Below are 20,121 nucleotides of genomic sequence, written 5' to 3'. Positions count from 1 at the left end.
CGTTTAGGAGCTCTCTTATAGTATTTGGGGTACCCTGTGACATAACGGCAGACGAAATAAAAGCAGCATTTGAAGATCTTTTGCCAGAAACGCGGTCGCCAGTTATCTTTCCAAAAGGCCCGAGACCTAGGGACGAAACTACCTGTAATTGGATACTGGAAGTGACAGCAGATTTCAAAGACAGGCTTCTCGACCACAAGCGGGTTTATATTGGATTTACTTCGTGTCCGTTTAGAGAATACGTAAAAATAACCCGCTGCTACAACTGCCAAACCTTTGGCCACCTAAGTAAAAACTGCAGATTCCCACCAGCCTGTACTAAGTGCGGAAAAGGTCATTTAACACAAGAGTGTACGGCAGAAGAGGAAAATTGTGCGAATTGTGTTCACTCCAATACGCATAATAGCACAGACTTTGACGCAAGTCATCCGGCAAGTTCTTCAAAATGTCCTGTGTACCGACAGGAACTGCAACGAGGCAGCAAAACACAGCAACAACGGATGTAGGCAGTAACCAATTCCGCCAACAAGTCACAGGACTCAGGTTTCTCCAAGAAAACCTGCAGAGAGCTAGATCTGCAACACTTAACTTCATGGATATTATGACAAAGGAAAATGCCGATATCGCCCTCATACAAGAGCCGTACTTAGCACATAGTCATCTGCCAGGAATTCCACCCACAAGCAAGACGTTCCAGTCAACCTCTCAACAGGCTGTCATAATTTATAATGGTCCGCTATCTCCCCTCCTTACATCTCAGACGCAACACTCAGTTACCATTAAACTAGAGACAACTACGGGACACCTTCAAATTACTAATGTGTACTTTCCACCAAGTGAGGAATTAGATCCACTATTAATAGAAATCAGCACTGTCGTCAGAAAAGGGAACAACCAAATCTTATTAGCAGGTGATTTCAATGCTTCAAGTCCCTTATGGGGGGCGCGAGTGAAAAACGTAAGAGGCAAAATGGTTTTAGAATAAGCAATGACAAACAGATTAAGCATCATAAACACGTCAGACTCACCGCCCACCTTTCGCACTATAAGGGCGGAAGGTTGGCCGGATTTAACCATGGTATCTTCCCAATTAGCAAATCAAATGTCGGAATGGCATGTTATGGACATTCCCTCTCTGAGCGACCACAGAATAATCAGCTATCTAATGGGCGCTCAGTTAACTTATACTCTGAAACAGAGGTTCAAGACAGCTTATGGAGGACATCAGAAGTTCCTTAATTTGCTTCGTCCTTATGTAGGTCAATTGATTTTTAACTTCCAAGCAAGCAACACCATAGACGGACTGGATGATGCCTACAGGCATTTAATTGGAACTCTAACAAGTGCAGCAAAACAAACATATAAGAAAAAAACACCCAGCCAGAAGAAAGAACTTTCCTGGTGGAATGACAAACTAACGGCAAACAGAAGCAGAGTTCGGGCGCTCAGAAGACTGGCACAGTCAGAAACAGATTCCATACAAAGGGACCAAAAAATGCAGACGTACAAGAAGGCACTTGCGCAATACAAACTACAGATAATAAAGGCCAAATCCGACTCCTGGCAGGAACACTGTAGTAGAATACCGGAAAGTTTTGGGAAAATACAAAAAATCGCCGCAGGTAAGGTCTTTAGACCGACTCAATTGACTGCGAATGTGGCCCCTGACGCACCAAATACAAGAAATATTCTTTCGGTAATACTGAAAACGGTTTTTCCTTCAGATGATCCCGCCAATGACTCAGAAACGCATACATTAATAAGGACGCAATTTCAGGAAAAATTCTGGTCTTCCATAAATGGAGACTATCTCCCACCAACAATAGAGGAGGTAGACCTAATCATAAATGGTTTGGCAAGGAAAAAGGCACCGGGGCCGGATGGCCTAGACAATATAATACTCAAGGCATTGCATAATGAGTTTCCAGAGATGATCCACTCAGTCTGCAAAGCATGCTGGAAAGTAGGACACTTTCCGAAAGATATGAAGCTGGCAGAGATCGCTCTGTTTCACAAAAAGGGGAAAGATCCCTCGGATCCGACCTCCTACCGCCCGGTAAGTCTCCTTCCCACAATTAGCAAAGTTCTAGAAAAAATCATTCTAATGAGGCTAAATTATTTCCTGAATAAAAGTTCAGTAATTAATAAAAAACAGTATGGCTTCCGTGAAGGAATATCTACGGAACAGGCAGTAGCAGATCTCCTGAAAGTGCTGAAAAAGAACAGAGAGGAAGACAATCACTCAATAGTAATATCTATTGACATAAAGGGAGCCTTCGATAATGTCTGGTGGCCTGATGTAACAAAAGAATTAGATTCAATCAACTGCCCAATTCAGATCTTAAAGTTGATAAGGAGCTACCTTGAAGACAGACAAGTCCAAGTAACTACAAACGATGGAATAATCCAGCATAAACTGGAGAAAGGCTGTCCACAGGGTTCTTGTCTAGGGCCAACCCTGTGGAACCTAGTAGCTAATTCAGCGTTCCAAATTTTTGAGATGGAGAGCGAAATACATCTGCAGGCTTTTGCGGATGATTTCCTTCTAGTAACTTCGGGAAGAAAGAATATAGAGAAAATTACACAAAATGCACTAAATAGGTTCTTAGAGTGGGCACAAACACACAAACTTACGATCTCAGCAGAAAAAACTACCATGCTATTTATAGGGCGTAAAAGAGTAATGAAAAGAAATCCTACCATTAGACTCAACGGTAGCTCAATAAAATGCTCTTCAAACATAAAATACCTAGGATCTATCCTCAACAATAATCTCTCTTGGATTCCCCACTTAAAAGAACTCAGGAAAAGATGTATTGCACTCACAAACACAATGCTACGCACAACAGGACTGCAGTGGGGAGCACCACCATGGGTGCTTAAGAGGTGGTACCAAGCAATAACAGAAAGAATTGTTCTCTACGGCGTAGCGATCTGGGGAAATACACTCAACGTAAGCATGCGTAGATTACTTCTGTCCATGCAAAGGCTGCAACTCTTGCTCATCTGCAAGGGCTACAGAACTACTTCAACGACAGCTCTGCAGGTTCTAGCAGGAATTCCTCCACTAGACCTGCAAGCGGAAAGGGAGTCGTTCATTTCAAGAGTGTTAAGGCTAGGTGAGGATGGAGTTCTATGGGAACAACACCACTTTGCTGAAGACTTTGAAAAACACAAGCCAGTGACTCAAGGACATCCGGCTGAAACACATCTAAAAAAGTGTATTCTAGGCCACTATGTGACACCAAAAGATAACCACACAGCTATATTTACAGATGGCTCAAAAACCGAGACGGGTACTGGCAGTGCCTTCTGCGTTCTAAAAGGTAATACAGCTGTGTATAAATGGAAAAGAAGACTTGGCAGTAGGAACTCAGTATTCCAAGCTGAGCTGGCAGCACTTAAAGCAGCAATTAATTATGTGAAGAGGAACAGACTTCTCCACATTACTATTTACAGTGATTCTGCCTCTAGCCTTGACGCAATCAAAGGTTACAAAAGTAGAAGCCAGTATGTCCAAGAAATTAGAAAAATCCTCCTCAGTCTTCCACCATCAGAAAGGCCATGCCTTACGTGGGTTTCGGCTCACGTGGGCATTAAAGGCAATGAGGAAGCAGACACCCTGGCAAAAGAAGCGGCAAAGGAGGTCTCAAGAACAGAACTGCCAGATAAATTACCTAGGTCTCATCTCAAAAAGATCACTCTAAAACAACTGATAGACAGATGGCAAGCCAGATGGGACACAGCAGATACAGGAAGGAGAACGTATATGTTCTTCCCAAAAACAACGCTAGAGTTAAACTGCAATAGTGGTAGTCAGACACAGTTTTATACAGGTCATGGCCCATTCCTGACCTATCTGCATAGATTCAGCCTGAGTGACACAGAAAGATGTCAATGTGGAGAGGTGGGGGATCCAGACCACTACGTCTTCCACTGCACAAACACGGCACAGTACCATATAAGAAAGCCAAGTCAAGCTTACTGGCCACAATGGGCGGCAAATATGAGAACAAACAAAACAGCAAATAAAAAGCTACAAGCGGTAATCAGCCATTGTCAGAGAAAGTATTCTCTAATACGACGATAAGTGTCCCCAAATAGAAATAATCAAGTGCTTAGCGCTCTGAATCATAAAATGTATAAATCACACTAAATCAATCTGGGCACACACCTCGAACCTCTCAACCCAAGACTAACTTGGATAATTAGGACTATGGCAACAACCTGCCTATATTCTTTATAATGTTTACTTTTGCAATTAATGTACAGGTTTAGGACTCGCAAGACCAGATCGTGCCAGTAAAATCTTCAACAGCAATGAGTTTTTCCTACACTTACTAATCGTGTATTTAAATTACAAGTTTGTGATAAATAGGTTCAAGAAGGGCAGGGTCAACTTATGTTATCACCTCAAGTTTATGAATGATATTATTATTGGTATGGCATTTTTGCCTTCTTAATTTTAATAAATATTCAACTTTTTATGCAAATCTTAGGGAAGAAATATCTGTATTTATGTGATCAATTGCATGTTTGAATCTCTTCCCTAGTGATCAGCATTACGTGCTTAATTTGTTTTGTATAAATTATGTGCATGTTCTAAGGTGATAAAACTAACTATGGAATTAATGTAGGTAAGTTTCTCTTTAGACTACATAGCAGTACTTAATGATCAGTTTTATGTATTATGCTTATCAGTTTTATTTTTAATTTTCATGTATTATGTATGCATTTTTAAGTGTTATGTATACAGGCATTAGGGATCAGCTTTCTGTATTTCTGTACTCAGTATCATGTTAGTTTTTCACTTTAATATTCAGTTTTGTACTTATGTATGTATTATCCTGTCTGCAAGTACTACGAAAGAAAATGTGGGTGAATGGTTCAATTTGTAAAACAACTACAGTTTAAGTATGCGCAAAGAACTAAATTATGCAGGAATTTGTTATCTTAGTGATAACAGGTACACAATCTTTTAAATGTTCTTACATAAGAGTCAGGCACATGGAAAGTTAAATTATGTTTGGGCGCTAGGATTTTTTTTAATCATCTTTTAATCTCTCTCTTTATTCTTTTTTTTATTTTTTATTTATTTTTTTAAAGTTTACTATGTGCAATAATTTAATAGGTTACAACTTTCCTCCATGCAGGACCAACGATTTCACAGAAGCCCCATAAAGATACGACGGTTGTGTCACGATAAGCACCCGCATGTAGACATTTAGCAAGTCCAGAAAATCCACGGCAGTTAATTTTTCAGGCAAAGTCCTTCTATCTTTACTTTATCTAACACAAGTTTCTGTCTATTCTAACAGCGATTCTTAACAGTCTTTTGATTGCTTCTTTGCTTAATTTTAAGTAGTTCCTAACAGGATACTCTTTCCCCGTACAACAACATCCAAGCTTATATGTAGACTATATGAGGCTCTTAGCCGTCTATTCGGCTGCGTTCCCGGAGCAGGATGGAGCAGAGAGTAGATGGTTTCTGCCAGGAAGATAACACACTGTGAGGCTAAGGCCAGGTCAGTGGTCTTCCTTGGTGGCGCTCACTCACTCACTCACTCACCCATCCGTAAAATCGTAATGCTATAGAGAAGAGAACTGCAGTTTCTGTCCTCGCTGGCAGCAGTCTGGACCAGGGTCCCCAACTCTTTTGTCCCTATGAGCACATTCTAGAATATCTGTTGGATTTCGGGCACAATTTACGTTTTCAAAGTGACGCTTTGTGCTGGTATCTGTAATAGACGCAATTTGATTTAAATTTTAAGAAAACTTCCACATAGAATTTAATTGAAAACTAAAAAAACTTTTCTTGTGATCGCACAGCGGCGGGCGCCATGGTGCCCGCGGGCGTAGGGTTGGGAACTCCTGGTCTAGAGAAGAAAGCACTTCACAAGAGCATTCTATTGGCAAACATCGCCATTAAAATAACTAACTAAAATTAATAGATAATTGAATAAGATAATTGAATCTCCCGGTTTTAATTTTTAGCCTTTACCAGAATGTTTTCCGATAATAACTAAATTTATAGCATGAATGAAACTTGAAATGCGCAAATTCTATTCTTCCACCTTTAGTGATTTTCATAATAATAATTTTCTTTGTTTAAATTTTATTTCACCTGAATTGTAATTTTTTTTACATTTTAACACGACCTCTTTTGAATAAAATTTCTAAGCTCTCTCATACGCCTATAGACTTTCTATAAGATTATCACGTGACTTCTTTCATCCCATTACAGAGGCGTGGGCTGCAAAAAACTAAGTTTATCTAGTTAAATATTATAACATTAACTATTAATTTTATTTTCCTTATATTTAAAAGTACTTCGGTAAAAGAAAGCTTTTCTTACCCTATTCCGGATTTCCTCAGTAAAAAAGTAAAAGAAAATTGCAAAATAAAATTAGCCAAAGAAAATAAAATTTAGAATATCTAATTAAATACTACTGTATTTTACATCATAACTGTATTTCAAATACTTTAATAACTTGAATCATGTGTTATAGAGTGAATTTAAGTCTATTAGTAGCTCCTTTGAAATGGCGTCACCGCACATCGTTAAAACCTGCCGGTTTTTTCAGATTTAAGGTTGGCAGGCATAATAACAGGAATGTTATACACGAACTAGTAGTGAAATTAAGCAATAGTGTAATGCTATAGCATTAACTGCAGTTATTATAATCAAAATAAATTACTGCCATGATTATAATCAATATCAACTACCAACTGATAATAATAATTGCAGTTATTTATTTTATGATTTTAATCAATCAGTAATTATAAAATAAGTAACTGCAATAATTATTATCCCGTAATAATTGATATTATAATTATCAGTCATTATCAGTCAATAATTATAACCATTGTCATTGCAGTTTAACTCCAAGGATTTTAATCAGTATCAATTATTAATTTATAATAATCGCTGCAGTTATTTATTTCACTGCAATTATTAATTTATTATAACATTCGCATTTATTTATTTTGATTGTAATCATTGTCAGTTTTTATATAATGATAATAATCAATCAGTTATTAATTTATTAGAATATTTACAGTTATTTATTTTGATTATAATCAATCTGCAAGGGTTATAAGCATAATAAATAATTGCAGTGATTATAATCAATGATTTAACATTAAATGAAATGAAACATATAATCAAAATAAAAATTAAATAATCAGCTGATGATTATGATATAACTGATAATTAAGACGATGTGATAAACATGAAAAAGGACAGACACTACTGCTTTGGAAAAAGGGCCCAAGAGAGCTTTCTTTTCCTCAACAAAATTTTTATTAAATGAATTAACATTTTATAAACAATTTTATAATGCTTAATAATTTGAATAACAGAAGTAATATTATTAGTTATGCAGCTAGTACTAGCTTATAGTAATGTATGCAGTTCTAATTTATTTCTAACTCTATTTTTAGCTAAGCCTATTCGTGCTGGGCAACCTCATCTTGTGGGGGCTGGTTTTAGAGCGGGCATCATTCCTATGCTAAATATGTAAGAATATTTTTTTAAAGATTTTTCTTTCATTTTATGTACATATAGACACGATAATGATAATTTTTACAATTTTAGGGCTAATTTAGGAAGGAATGATAATAGAAGAATTGTTTCAGGTATAAGCATTTTGTTTTTTCATATATTCTCTTACTTCGATTATACTCTAAAGCAGTGGTCTCGTACTGAAAGTGCATGTGAGCCGATGCAAGGTCTGAAAAGAGCTGTAGGCCATGATTTCTTTTCACTTTTTCTTTCCCCTCCCTTTTTTTCGTAATGGAAAGTTTTGTTAATAAAATAAAAAAATTAAATAAATTTTAAATTTTGTTCATTTAACATTCATCAAAACATGACAGACAATAATAATAATATCATAAACTGAAAAAAAAATGAGATTTTAATTTATGTTTCTTCTGAAATCTAACGTTTGGTACCTGCAAGACATTTCTGCTGATTACACTTTGCAATTTAAATATTGTGACAGCTAAATATTAAACTCTTTGACTGACTTTTATTTTAGACATGCCTAGTACGTTTAATTTGTCATTAGATAATTTAATCTGAATTAAAAATAAACAATTTATTAAAACGTTTCAAATTTTCTGACGAATTTTTCCATGTGGCACAAAATTTGAGAATAAATAATGACAACCTAGTCCCTTTCTGTTATTTATTAAATTTTTCTCCGATGCATCAATAAAAATAACTTTTTTATTTCTTAGTATAGCTTGACAGGCGATAGCGTTTCGATTCTGATAAAGTGTGATGCTTGAGAGAGAAAGCTTACAATAAATTGTCTTCATCACGGATTATAGACGATCGTTTGTCAATCGGATTCTTTTCATATCGTTTTCAATTGTGTCGAAAAAGCTGTTCATATATAAATGTATTCCCAAACAAAACGATTAATCTTAGTACAAAAATTCGTAAATCTCAGGAACTCTGAATAAGATTTACTTTACATTGTACATACAATAAATAATTGAAGTGTTCCCATAAAATTGCTTTGTTGGCCGCATGTGGGCCACCAGTTTGAGATCACTGCTCTAAAGCTTTGAATTCTGTCATTAAACATTGTTTTACAGAAACAAATTAATGTAAATCATGACTGATTTCAATATAATTATGACTTAATTCAGTATAGACCTAAAATCCTGAAGAAAGAATGATATTTTTTGACAGTGTTGGTTTGATTTCTTGTCATTAAATGGACTAAAATAAATTACATTTAAAATATTCTTAAATATTTCAATTTTGTTTTTCAGTAGCCAAATCTCTATTTAATCTATAGTCTCAATATATTGCTTAATAATAACTTGGTAAAAAGTATATGTAACCAGAAAAAGTATTTATTATTATTTCCTTAATATTCCTAATGGAACACATATTACTGAAATTTTAAATTTTATATTAGATTTGTACTTCTACAAACCTTCTGATGTATCACAAACAAATGTGGTTAAATGTAGTTTATTTAACCTTTCAGTCAGTCAGTTATGGTCCTATTAAATCACATTAATTTATTCCTGTAAGTTGCAATATGCAACTAAAAATATTAGATTAGTTTTAGATATAGTTTCGTATACTTTTACTCAGTTGTGCTTAAAGTATTTTAATATATTTCTATCTACTTTAATCCTCGAAGCATGTGAGTAAGATCTATTTGACCCCACCTCCATAAAATGGAATGCTCCTCTTAAACCATGATTCACTATCACTTTATTTCTTCAGTAATTGTCATCAGTCATGACCTTTATTGTGGATCAGGTTTCAAATTTCTAGTATCGTTATTTCCTAAATAACTACTTTATAAGTATTATTTTGGAATCACGTTTACCTCATGTGAGGCTTTGTGTAAGATCAAATTTCTTGAAATCGTGGGCAGAAGTTTTCATTAGATTATTTAGTCTTCAACGTTTGCTTTCTAAAAATAAAAGGAAGTCATTTTGGAAAATAAAAGGAAATTTATCAGCAAGATAGTGCATTTTTAATAAGTCAAAAATGTTACAATTTACCAAAACATGTCAATATTTGTTAACATTTTGTATTACATGACCGAATTTTTATAATAGATTGACAGATTTTTTAAAATTAATCTTCGTAATTATTTTGGATTATTAAATTTTACGTTAATTTAATGTTATTAATTTAATTATCAGTTATTGTACGATTACTTGAGAAGATATACGAGTAATAAACCATAGAAAAAAGAAATATAGAGAAAAAAGAAAGTCAAATAATAATTACTAATCTAATCTAATAAAAATGTAGTAATAATTATATTTTACTGCAGATAAATAATAAGATTATATTTTAATCAATTTTTTCTTGCATTTTACTATAATAACTTACATGTATTTTTATATCCGATGCAGTAAATGTAATTTGAGCAGTTTGATATTTGTTTCGATATTCGCGAATAATTAATTATTTGAAAATACGCAATGTAAAAAAAAAATAGATTTAATATAGATATACTCTACAAAATATATTTCAGGCAGTAATAATTTGTAAAAAGGATATATTGGTGGTGGAGTAAAGTGTCCACATGCATCTTCGTGTATGAGATCGACTCGGGGGCTGTAAGCGCGCGTCCTTCCGAGTTAAGTGCCGTATTTAAATTATTTTACAAAGAATTATTATTTTAATTATTGAAAATAAAATATTTCTTCAATAAAATTATGTATTATTAATCAGTAATTATGTATATTGAGTGATTAATATTTTATCAAATAGTATGAAACTTAAATATGTCAAGTTATTTTAAATTAAACTAGCAGCTGTTGCAATATTTTCATATATTTCAAGAAAAGTTATTCATTTTTATGAGTAACAACATGCATTTTTAAATTACACATATACATCTGTATTTCATATATGAATGAAAGAATGAAGACTAAGTGATGACATTGTAATTTATGATTCATATTTTATATTCCGTTGAAGCTGTCTAATACCGAATAATATTTCTTTGCAGATAAAATAATTAATGACATTGAAATTACTCCTATTAAAACTTTCGAAAAAATATCAAATGAAAGGAATTTCAATGAAAAACGTGAGTAAAAGTAGTTTTCTCAGTGATGTATATTTTTAGTTAGATAATTAATGTATTAAAATTATACTCCTGATTTTCTATTAACGAAAATTATACCTTTTTAATTGCTGTTATTTGTTTTAATTTCCTTGAAATTTGAAGAGTTGAAAAAATAAATATTAAAAATTTATTGTTTTTAGAATGCTTTGAAAATCTTTCCTGAGATTTTTAATTTCTTTGATAAGATTGGTGCATGATAAACCGTATTGAACACTTGTTATGATGAAGGTAACGATCTACTGCTTTTAGTTAGTTATTTATTTCTTAGATGGCGCCACTAAAATGCTACTTAAATATTAAGTAAAATCTGAACTATTTCAGATTTTAACGAATTTTTTTAAGGACTCATGAAGTTTAATATGGTTTATCAGTATAGATTATCGAAAGAGGTCGTCCGGGTTAAATAGCGAAACATTTTGTAGAATGTTACATGAATATACATTTAGACCAGTGTTTCTTAACCTGTGGTTAGGGGTCCATGGGTCATATTTTGGGGGTCCGTCGACTGCTCCTAATTTTTAAAATGTTTGCATCAATATTTTAAAATAACTTTTTTTTTTGTCACGGGCAACCTCTGTAAGCCGTCTGTCTGCCATTTCTCAATAATAGAGACCTCCACAATACGAGGAAAAGAACATTCGCAAACCATATAAAATTGGAAATTTTTAGAAACACAAAGTAGCCTTTGAATTTTACTTCACTTGGAAATAAAGTGACGTTAAAATCAGTTCCGCAAAGTTCTTGCAAATTTTTAAAACAAAATATTTGTTTTACTTTTTCATAAGTTGTAATTAAAGTTGTTTTTTTTTTTTTTTTTTTTTTTTTGTGTGTGTGTGTGTGTGTGTGTGTGTGTGTGTGTGTCTTAATGTTTGTTCTTAATGTTTCATTTGATTATTTGATTTTTTTTGTTGCCCAAAATTTCAAAAAAAAAAAAAAAAAAAAAGGAAATATGATCAAAATTATATAAAATATGGATTCTGCTTCATGAAGGAATCGAACGGTGTTGAAAAGCCACAATAGTTTCTGTGTGGAAAAGTTTTGGCAAACGCCAGTATGAAACCGGCAAAATTGATAGAGTATCTCAAATCATCCTGAAAATGCATCTAAAGAGCTAGAATTTTTTACAAAGAAGAAAGCCCAGTTTTCGAAATCTGGAACATTAACCAAACTTGGATTTGGTATTTCACAAAACCTTTGGTTGAGGCATCTTTCAGAGTTGCATATCGTATTGCCAAAAGTAACAAACCGCATACTATTGGAGAGACATTAATTAAGCCACGTGCGCTGGAAATGGTTGAATTAGTTTGTGGACTGGAACAGAGGAAAAAACGTGAGGCTGTTCCATTGTCCAAGGATGTGATACATTCAAGAATAGTTAAAATTTCTTGCAATATCTTGAAACAGATCATCGATGAATTGAAAGCATCGCCATTTCCCTTTAGTATGCAACTGGATGAAACTACAGACATCTCGAATTGTAGTCAACTTCTTGTTTCTATTCGTTACGTGTCTGCTGATACTATCAAAGAAGAATTCTTATTTTGTGAGTCTCTTTTGCAAACTACAAAGGCAGTTGATGTTTTAGCGATTTTAAATGTTTTCTTTTCCAAACACGACTTCGACTGGAAACAAAAACTTCATTCACTTTGTACGGATGGAGCACCTGCGATGCTTGGCAATAAATCTGCTTTTGCCCATTTGGTAAAAAAAGAGGCTCCTAATGTTATTGTTACACATTGTTTTTTACATAGACATGCAATGGCTACAAAAACTCTTCCAACCAGCTTAAAAGAAGTATTGTCAGTAGTTATTAAAACTATGAATTTTATTAGAAGTAGATCTCTTAATCATCGTCTTTTTAAAACACTGTATTAAAAAATGAACGCAGAACATGAGGTACTTCTAAACGCTGGAATTGCGCTGGCTGTCACAAGGAGTGCGCTGGCTGTCACGAGGGCAGGTTTACAAACGAATTTTCACGTTGAAGACAGAAGTATAACTTTTTTTAGAAGAAAACAATAACTCACTCTTCGAATATTTCAAGAAAAAAGATTTTATATGTAAATTGGCTTACCTGGCAGACATTTTTAACCACATGAACGATATATGTCTTTCAATTCAAGTGCCTGATACAACAATTATGGATGTCACTGAGAAACTAGAGGCATTTTTATTGAAAATGTCACTTTGGAAAATTAGAATTCAAAATGGGATATATGCAAACTTTCAAATATTGGACGAAGTGCTTTTTGAAAATGGATCTCGGAAAGATAGTTTGTTTTTGAATAACTTGAAAAATGAAATCTGTGAACACCTGGAAGTACTTCAAGTTTCATTTGAAAAATATTTCAGTTCGGATGGAATATATATAAAAGATGAGTTGTGGATTCGTAATCCTTTTCTTTGTGATATTGACAGTATCGATGACATGAACCTTGCCAAAGATGAGCTAATTGATTTGGAAACAAAGTCCTTGTTAAAAATAGATTTCGATTCTAAAACTCTTGGAGAGTTTTGGTCTTCTTTAAGAGAAGCCTACCCATTGCTTGTAAAACGAGCTATGGCAGCCATTATTCCGTTTGCTACAGTATATCTTTCCGAAGCGGGATTTTCTACACTTGTCACAATAAAAACAAAACATCGAAATAGACTGAATGTCGAACATGATATGCGCGTTGCTTTGTCGAAAACCATCCCTCAATTCAATCTGTTAATCAAGGAAAAGCAGCAACAGCCTTCACATTAAAAATTTTAATTTCTTCAAATTGTTTATACAATTTAAATAAAAATACTAAAATAATTAAATAATAAAACAGAATATATTTTGTAATAAATGATGTTTAAGCAATTTTTTTTCACAGAGGGGTCCGTGACATATTTAAAGTTTTTAAATTGGTTCATTGTGCCAAGAAGGTTAAGAAACACTGATTTAGACGGACATGGGAACATTCTACATCTTCTGTATATTTGAGAAGAAATAAAATATATAACCTCATTCTATAAAAATATTTGATATTTTTAATTAAATATATTCTGAATTGAGTTAATTTTTGTTTAAATCTATCCGATTCGAAAGCGGTGAAACAATACGCTGAAGAACTGTATATATTGCTTTTGAACAGCTCAGTCTGCTAATCTGTAACAGACAGATTAAATATGAAAGAAAAATATCTTACATTTTGACGAAGGGCAACAGATTCGATTGAAAAGTGAAATAACATATTTACAGTGTAAATATCTCACATTTTGCCAAATGGCTATATATCCGACGGAAAAATGAAACAACGCATTTAAAATAGTAATATTTTACATTTTGAATGAAAAGTAAACAGCATATTTACAGTAAACGATGTAAAATCGTATTTCGCGATTAGTAGAACTTTTGGGCTGAAAGAAATATTTGATGCCTTTAATTAAATATATCAGGAAATATAGGAATTTTTATATAAATCAATCCGATCAAAATGTAAAAAGAAAAATATTTTTAAACAACTACATCTATTGCTTTTAAATAGTTTCAATAGTGTTAATTAGTTAAATAGTTTTAATAGTATTAATAGTTAATTAATAACAGATAGATTAAACATGAACGAATATATTTTTTTTTTTTTTTAATGGAAGCAGACTCAAATGAAAAGTTAAACATCACATTAAAGTGAATCAACACAAAATCCCATTTCGAGACTAATAGCTCTTGTGGGCTAATTAAGAATACGTAAATGAAAATGATTCCATTAATTAATTTAATAACGTATAAATATTTAATTCTTCTAAATTTAAACCCTTTCTAATTTTGCAAAAAGAAAAAAAAAAAAGAAATTGCTCTTCAAAAGGCAGTTTAGAGTCGTTCAGCCATATAGTTGGACGTATGAGATTCATACGAAATTAAATGAAGCCACAATCAATCAAAAATGTTTTTACAACTGTGATACTGCGTAGAGATACATTATCATAATGCAGGATGACTCCTTCCTCAATTCTGCCTGACCTTTAATCCTCCTTACCATCTCTCAGTTTGCTTATCAGATTGGCACGATAGTAAAGTGTTTCGTCACAAAATCAGCCAAAGTTTACCCTGATTTTTCCACTTGGGTTTCAAAATAAATTTTTTGCCCCTTCTTCTGGGGTAAAATTTCTGGAGGCCAATCGAGCCGGTACTTTGTCCATGAACGGATGCTGTGTCACACACAATCTATTATTAATTAACTATTAAAGGTCGAGATCCTTTGCTCGTTCCCGCTCTGTTTTCATAATCATTCGAAAATCATCCATGATCATTTCAACACGACTTCAGTCTTTTGCTGTGTTGTTGCCGTCACTAGACGCCCTTTTCGTGCTTCATCCAAAATGCTTTCGCATCCACGTGGGAGTCGGTGACCACCATTTTACAGTTATTAAAGAGAGATTCATTTTCTATTGTGTGCGACATGTTCTGGTGAATTTCTGTTGCGGTGAGGCCTTCCTTACCAGATATACCGAATCGCGGCCTTGTCAGCTACTCTTTTCTCTTAGACTTCCTAGATGTATTCCACTTGAAAAAAAAAGGAGAAAATGTGCCAATTTAATGAAATTTCGCACAGATTTTGGTAACATTCCAGACTAATATCCTATAAATTTTTTTACTCTAGCATTGTTCCTTTCCTGTGAAACTCAAAACTTTTCATCCTTCCAGCATACTATTATATATATTACCCGTAATATATGACAGCCGGCATTCTAGATAACACTAAGCATTTTATAAAATGCCGAAAATTGACTGACCGTGTATGAAACGATTAAAATTTCATTAACATTTTTAGGCATTTTCTATAGAGTGCCATATGACAAACCAGAAAAATATGAAATACATCTCCGATTCGTTTCGAATATCTATACATTCCATACATTTATACATAATCCATTAATTTAATATATTCATTCACTGTAAAGTCTTCTAGTATGTTTTGGAATCAGACACTGTAGACCCTACTGAAAATATTAAGTAACGAATTCTCGCTAGGTCTTGGCAGAACAGATGACGGCAGAAGAAGGTTTAAATAACCTTTTTATTTGACCTAAACTGAACAAAACGCACTTACTCGGTGCTCATCTACCAGCACTTGTGGCTAAGTAACTTAACAGAAAAATAAGATGCACAATTACAATAAAGTAATATTGGTGACACGACTGGCTCCTTCGTTATCTAAACTGCTAAATCGGCTTCCCACAGCAAAGCCAAACCTAAAATATCAATATAATCTAAGAAAAGTGGCTAAGCACCAACTATTCATGTACAAAGCTACTTCAGACACGCGGCATAAATTCGGAACTAATTCTTTTAATAAGAACTCTTAAAACTGCTGCTTAAATACAGAGTCAGATTTATACTTGATAAGGCCCTAAGCTATTTGAGATATGGGGCCCTTCGTAAGTCTGTTATAATATATTTTAATACTATTTATACTATATTTTAATTTTTGGGGGTTCCCCAAGAAAGTGAGGGTTCTAAGCTATAGCTTGTGTAGCGTATACATAATCCGGCTCTGCTTAAGTACTGTTTTCAACTCACTTAGTTTTGCATACTACGTCATTAAAATTTACATTCTGCCAGGAAACTGAAATGAGAAGGGAAAGGAATGTTTCCTAAAACTAAACATAATTGGCTAGAATAAAATAAGGCCTTTGCAACAGTAGCACGACGAGTGGACAATATACTGAACGATATCTACGTACAAATGAAATCGACTTTGGAAAAAACGTGCGTACTTTTCCCTGCAATTTAATGAATCCACTGACGTTACTAACTCACCTCAACTTCTGATGTTCATTAAAACGTTGTTTCCCGACTTCTCCGTTAGAAAAAGCATTGTTGACCATCTTGACTTTGGCAAAACACACTCAAGAGCAAAACATACATGACGCAGTTAAAAACTGTATTAGTGAAAAGAAGGTACCAGTAAGAAACCTCAACGTAATCTCAATCGATGGTGTCCTGATTATGATTGGGAATTGTTTATTGGAAGCTCCGTTTATTGGGCTCCGTAAGGCAGGATGACCCATTTTCCAAATTTAATTCATACCACTGCCTTATTCATCAAACAAATCTGGCCGGTAAAAAGCTCAATCGCGTAATGACTGTTATTGTACGTACTATAAATTTTACTCGAGGGCGGCCTTTGAATCATCGACATTTTAAAGCTTTTCCTGATGAGCTAGATAGTGAGTATGATGATTTAATTTACCGTGTAGAAGTAAAATGGTTGAGTCAAAATATTTTAACAAGTTTCATTGCAATGCTGTTCGGAGATCAAAACCTCTCTCATATCCAGAGACAATTATGACCTAAATTGGATGACATGGAATGGCTTGTTGACTTAGCATTGTTAGATATCACTCGAAATCTCAAGGACTAAATACCACGTTACAAAGATAATGAAAGCACATATCGGAAATAATGAACTCAATAGCTTCTTTTCTTTATAAAATCGGTTTGTGGAAGAACAACTCATTGGAGAAAGACAATCAACAGTTGCTGTTATTTACCTTCACTGTAGACACGGAATTTATTCTAGAGAATGATCCATCCAAGCATGTTGAAAACTGTTACTTAGTTCAGAATTTTAAAATAATTCTGAGACATATTTTTTTGTGATGTCCATTTATTGTTCAGAAAATATCCTCTCTTGGAACTGGATGTATCAAAAAATCGAAGGCTGAATTAGAGATTACTCTTCTTACTGGTATGACACTCAAAAGCACAGAAAATTAAACTAATGAACCCTACTGAATATGAAAGTGAGAAACAACATGTTGCTGACAAGCTGCGTGTACGCCAAATTTTAATAAATTGTTAGAGATTATTAACAATCAAATATCTCATTAATAACAAGTTAATGACTTGATGAAATAACGGACATTTTAACAGTTACATTTGCTTGTGGTAGCAATTAGTTTATTAGTATGTATTTTTCTTTATTTTCTAATTTCAAATAAAATTAATTTAAGCCCAGACTACATTTCTGCTTTATTAATGGACATCCTTCAGATTTTACAGATTTGTGTTAATTTTCCTTATTATTTGGAAAACAAAATCATCCACTAAATTCATACATTTTCCAAACGTAAAAGACCGGGTGTCCGCGATGCACGGCAGAGATTTAGAAACAGCAAGACCTAAGATTAAAGTTCTCTTAATTAACGATAGTGCTCCAAGACACGGTACTGAAGCCCTCACAACGTTGCATCCAAATATAGAGATTTTATTCCTTCCATCAAACAGCTCTTCCTTAATCCAAGCAATCGATCAAGGAGTCATACAAACATTCAAAGCCTATTATGTCATGCACGTTTTATCTTTGCAAATAAAGCACGACACACTAATGGCATTCTGGAAGCATTTCAACGTAAGACAATGCATAGCATAGAAATGATTAAAATCGCACGAGAACAAGTGAATTTATCAACAATGAATGCTTGTAGGCTTCAGCTCTGACCAGAAGCTGTCAAATATTTTAAAGTATTTCTAACGATTAAAAATGAAACCAAAAATATCGTACAAACTTCAAAAGCAATAGACCAGAAAGGAATTCCAAATGTAAATGAGGGCGAAATTAAAGAATTAGTTGTGAATGACAATCGCGAAATGACAAGTGAAGAATTGGAGGATTTTATAACAGCAGCCGACTGCGAAAGCAGCATAGTAAAGAAGATGAAAAGCCTTTAATATATAATAAGTTGTTATAAGTAATAGTAATTTATAAAACGACATAGGAATTGTCGGATTCTAGACCTAACCCGTTTTTTCCATGGAAAGTTGACTTTCCATGTATTTATGCGATTTTGTATGGAATGTCTTAATGACGTAACCCCACGTAAGGCAAGGGTTTGCTGTGTTATAATTTTTTAAATATAAATCAGCAAAACTGTAATATCATGTAAATAGATTAATAAAAGTACAATCGATCCGAATAATGAGGGTCTGCATAATTTTTATCCTATTGTAATTTTTCAGGTATCTATGTTTCAAAACTGTTATTAGTATTTTATTATCTTATATTCAAATGCTGTGATTAAACTCAAGTGTTTTTTTATTTCTTTTTGCAGCTGAAGAAATCAATGTAAGCTAATGGGAAGAGCTTTGTGATATCCGCATCATAAATAACATTCCCGTCTCTGTCTATCAGTTCCATGCATATGCGTATAATAACCTATTAGATAAACTCTTGTAGAAAAACAATATTCTCAAAAAAGGACTTTTCTTATTTTATCACTTGCTTTAGAAATGTATTTGCACTCCATACGTTGATTTTAGTTTCTTCGACCCTGCAGATGGTATGCCAAAGTGTGTGCATTTTCTAGCTGATAATGTGATATTTTGTTTAGACTTTGTTTCGTTTTTAACATTCGTTGCACATTTATGGACATTACTGTTATAGAAAAATGAATTATTGATGGAGTGAGATTGTAAAATTCATCGTTTTTTAAATTTAAGAAATTTGTCATGTAATACTCAAGATTGAAAAATCTGTCTGAGCTTGTAATAGTTTGAATATTTTAATTATTTTTTCTTTTTTTGCTGGTATTTAGTAATGTAATTGTGATACGATATTTTAAGAGAAAATGAAAACTGTAATTTGTTCTCGAAATTTTTAATTTGAAGCTACGTAAAATGCATCACATTTAATATTATACCATTATTTTCATTAGGTAAGACTAATTTAAGACGTTTCATCATCAAATGATTGTAGAGCATGTTTTGAATGTCAATATGTTTTGCGGACTAGAATCACAATTACAAATTTAATAGGCTATTTTATTTTATACGTTATATTGTATAATCTAATTTCCTTTCATTATTTTGCATCATGAAATAAAATTTATATTCATTTCATGATGTAAAATATAATAAAGTAAAATATGCGTTTGTCAGCTGTACAATATTGTCAGCTGCTATTGTACAATGAAAATATCTGTTTTGCAGATTATGTGCAATATGTCTGCTGACTTATCGGAAAGTACAAGCACCTTATATTATATATGCTTCATACGTAGCTGTGATGCATATTACAGCTTTCACAGATTTCTTTATTTATTTACATCCAAGGGTTTATTTACTATAAATAAATAACTAATAGTTTTAGTTTTGAAAATGTTTATAAATTGAGAGAATATTTGCAATGAGAAGTTTTGGGTGCTTTTTGTTGTTTAAATGGGAACACATTTTGCTGTGATCTGCTGCTTTTGTAATCAATGTAAATATATGTATTTATTCAAATTATATATATATATATATCTATATTTATTTTGTTGCACAAATCTATTTATTTTCTGTTAAGTATATTTATTAAACGTTTGCTTTTAAAGCTATTAAAGATGAATTTAATTTATTTAAAATTCCATCTGAAATCCTTGCAAGTAGCTGAAAAGTTTTTAAACTTCCCAATGTCAGAACATGATGGCTGAATATTTTGTAAGAGCTGTGCTAATGAACGACAATAAAATCTGCAATGTATTTATTTCATCTCAA

The 20,121-nt window shown here is 33.1% G+C and overlaps 1 protein-coding gene across 1 annotated transcript in view; it reads left to right on the top strand.

The window, feature by feature from the left end:
- LOC118179524 (kinesin heavy chain-like) overlaps positions 1 to 20,121 on the top strand; it is a 190,982-nt gene extending 170,861 nt beyond the window's left edge. The window contains exons 24-27 of the mRNA XM_035348781.2: positions 7,444 to 7,519; positions 7,598 to 7,638; positions 10,497 to 10,577; positions 18,699 to 20,121. Of these exons, the coding sequence (XP_035204672.1) occupies positions 7,444 to 7,519; positions 7,598 to 7,638; positions 10,497 to 10,577; positions 18,699 to 18,721 (221 nt within the window). The 3' untranslated portion in view covers positions 18,722 to 20,121. The remainder of the gene's footprint in view (positions 1 to 7,443; positions 7,520 to 7,597; positions 7,639 to 10,496; positions 10,578 to 18,698) is intronic.

Source organism: Stegodyphus dumicola, chromosome 9, assembly GCF_044657685.1.
Source record: "Stegodyphus dumicola isolate Sdum_Otavi_A_Nest chromosome 9, ASM4465768v1".
NCBI lineage: Eukaryota > Metazoa > Arthropoda > Arachnida > Araneae > Eresidae > Stegodyphus > Stegodyphus dumicola.
The sequence above is the reverse complement of the archived record's forward strand: the minus strand, read 5'-3'. Positions and strand labels throughout refer to the sequence as shown.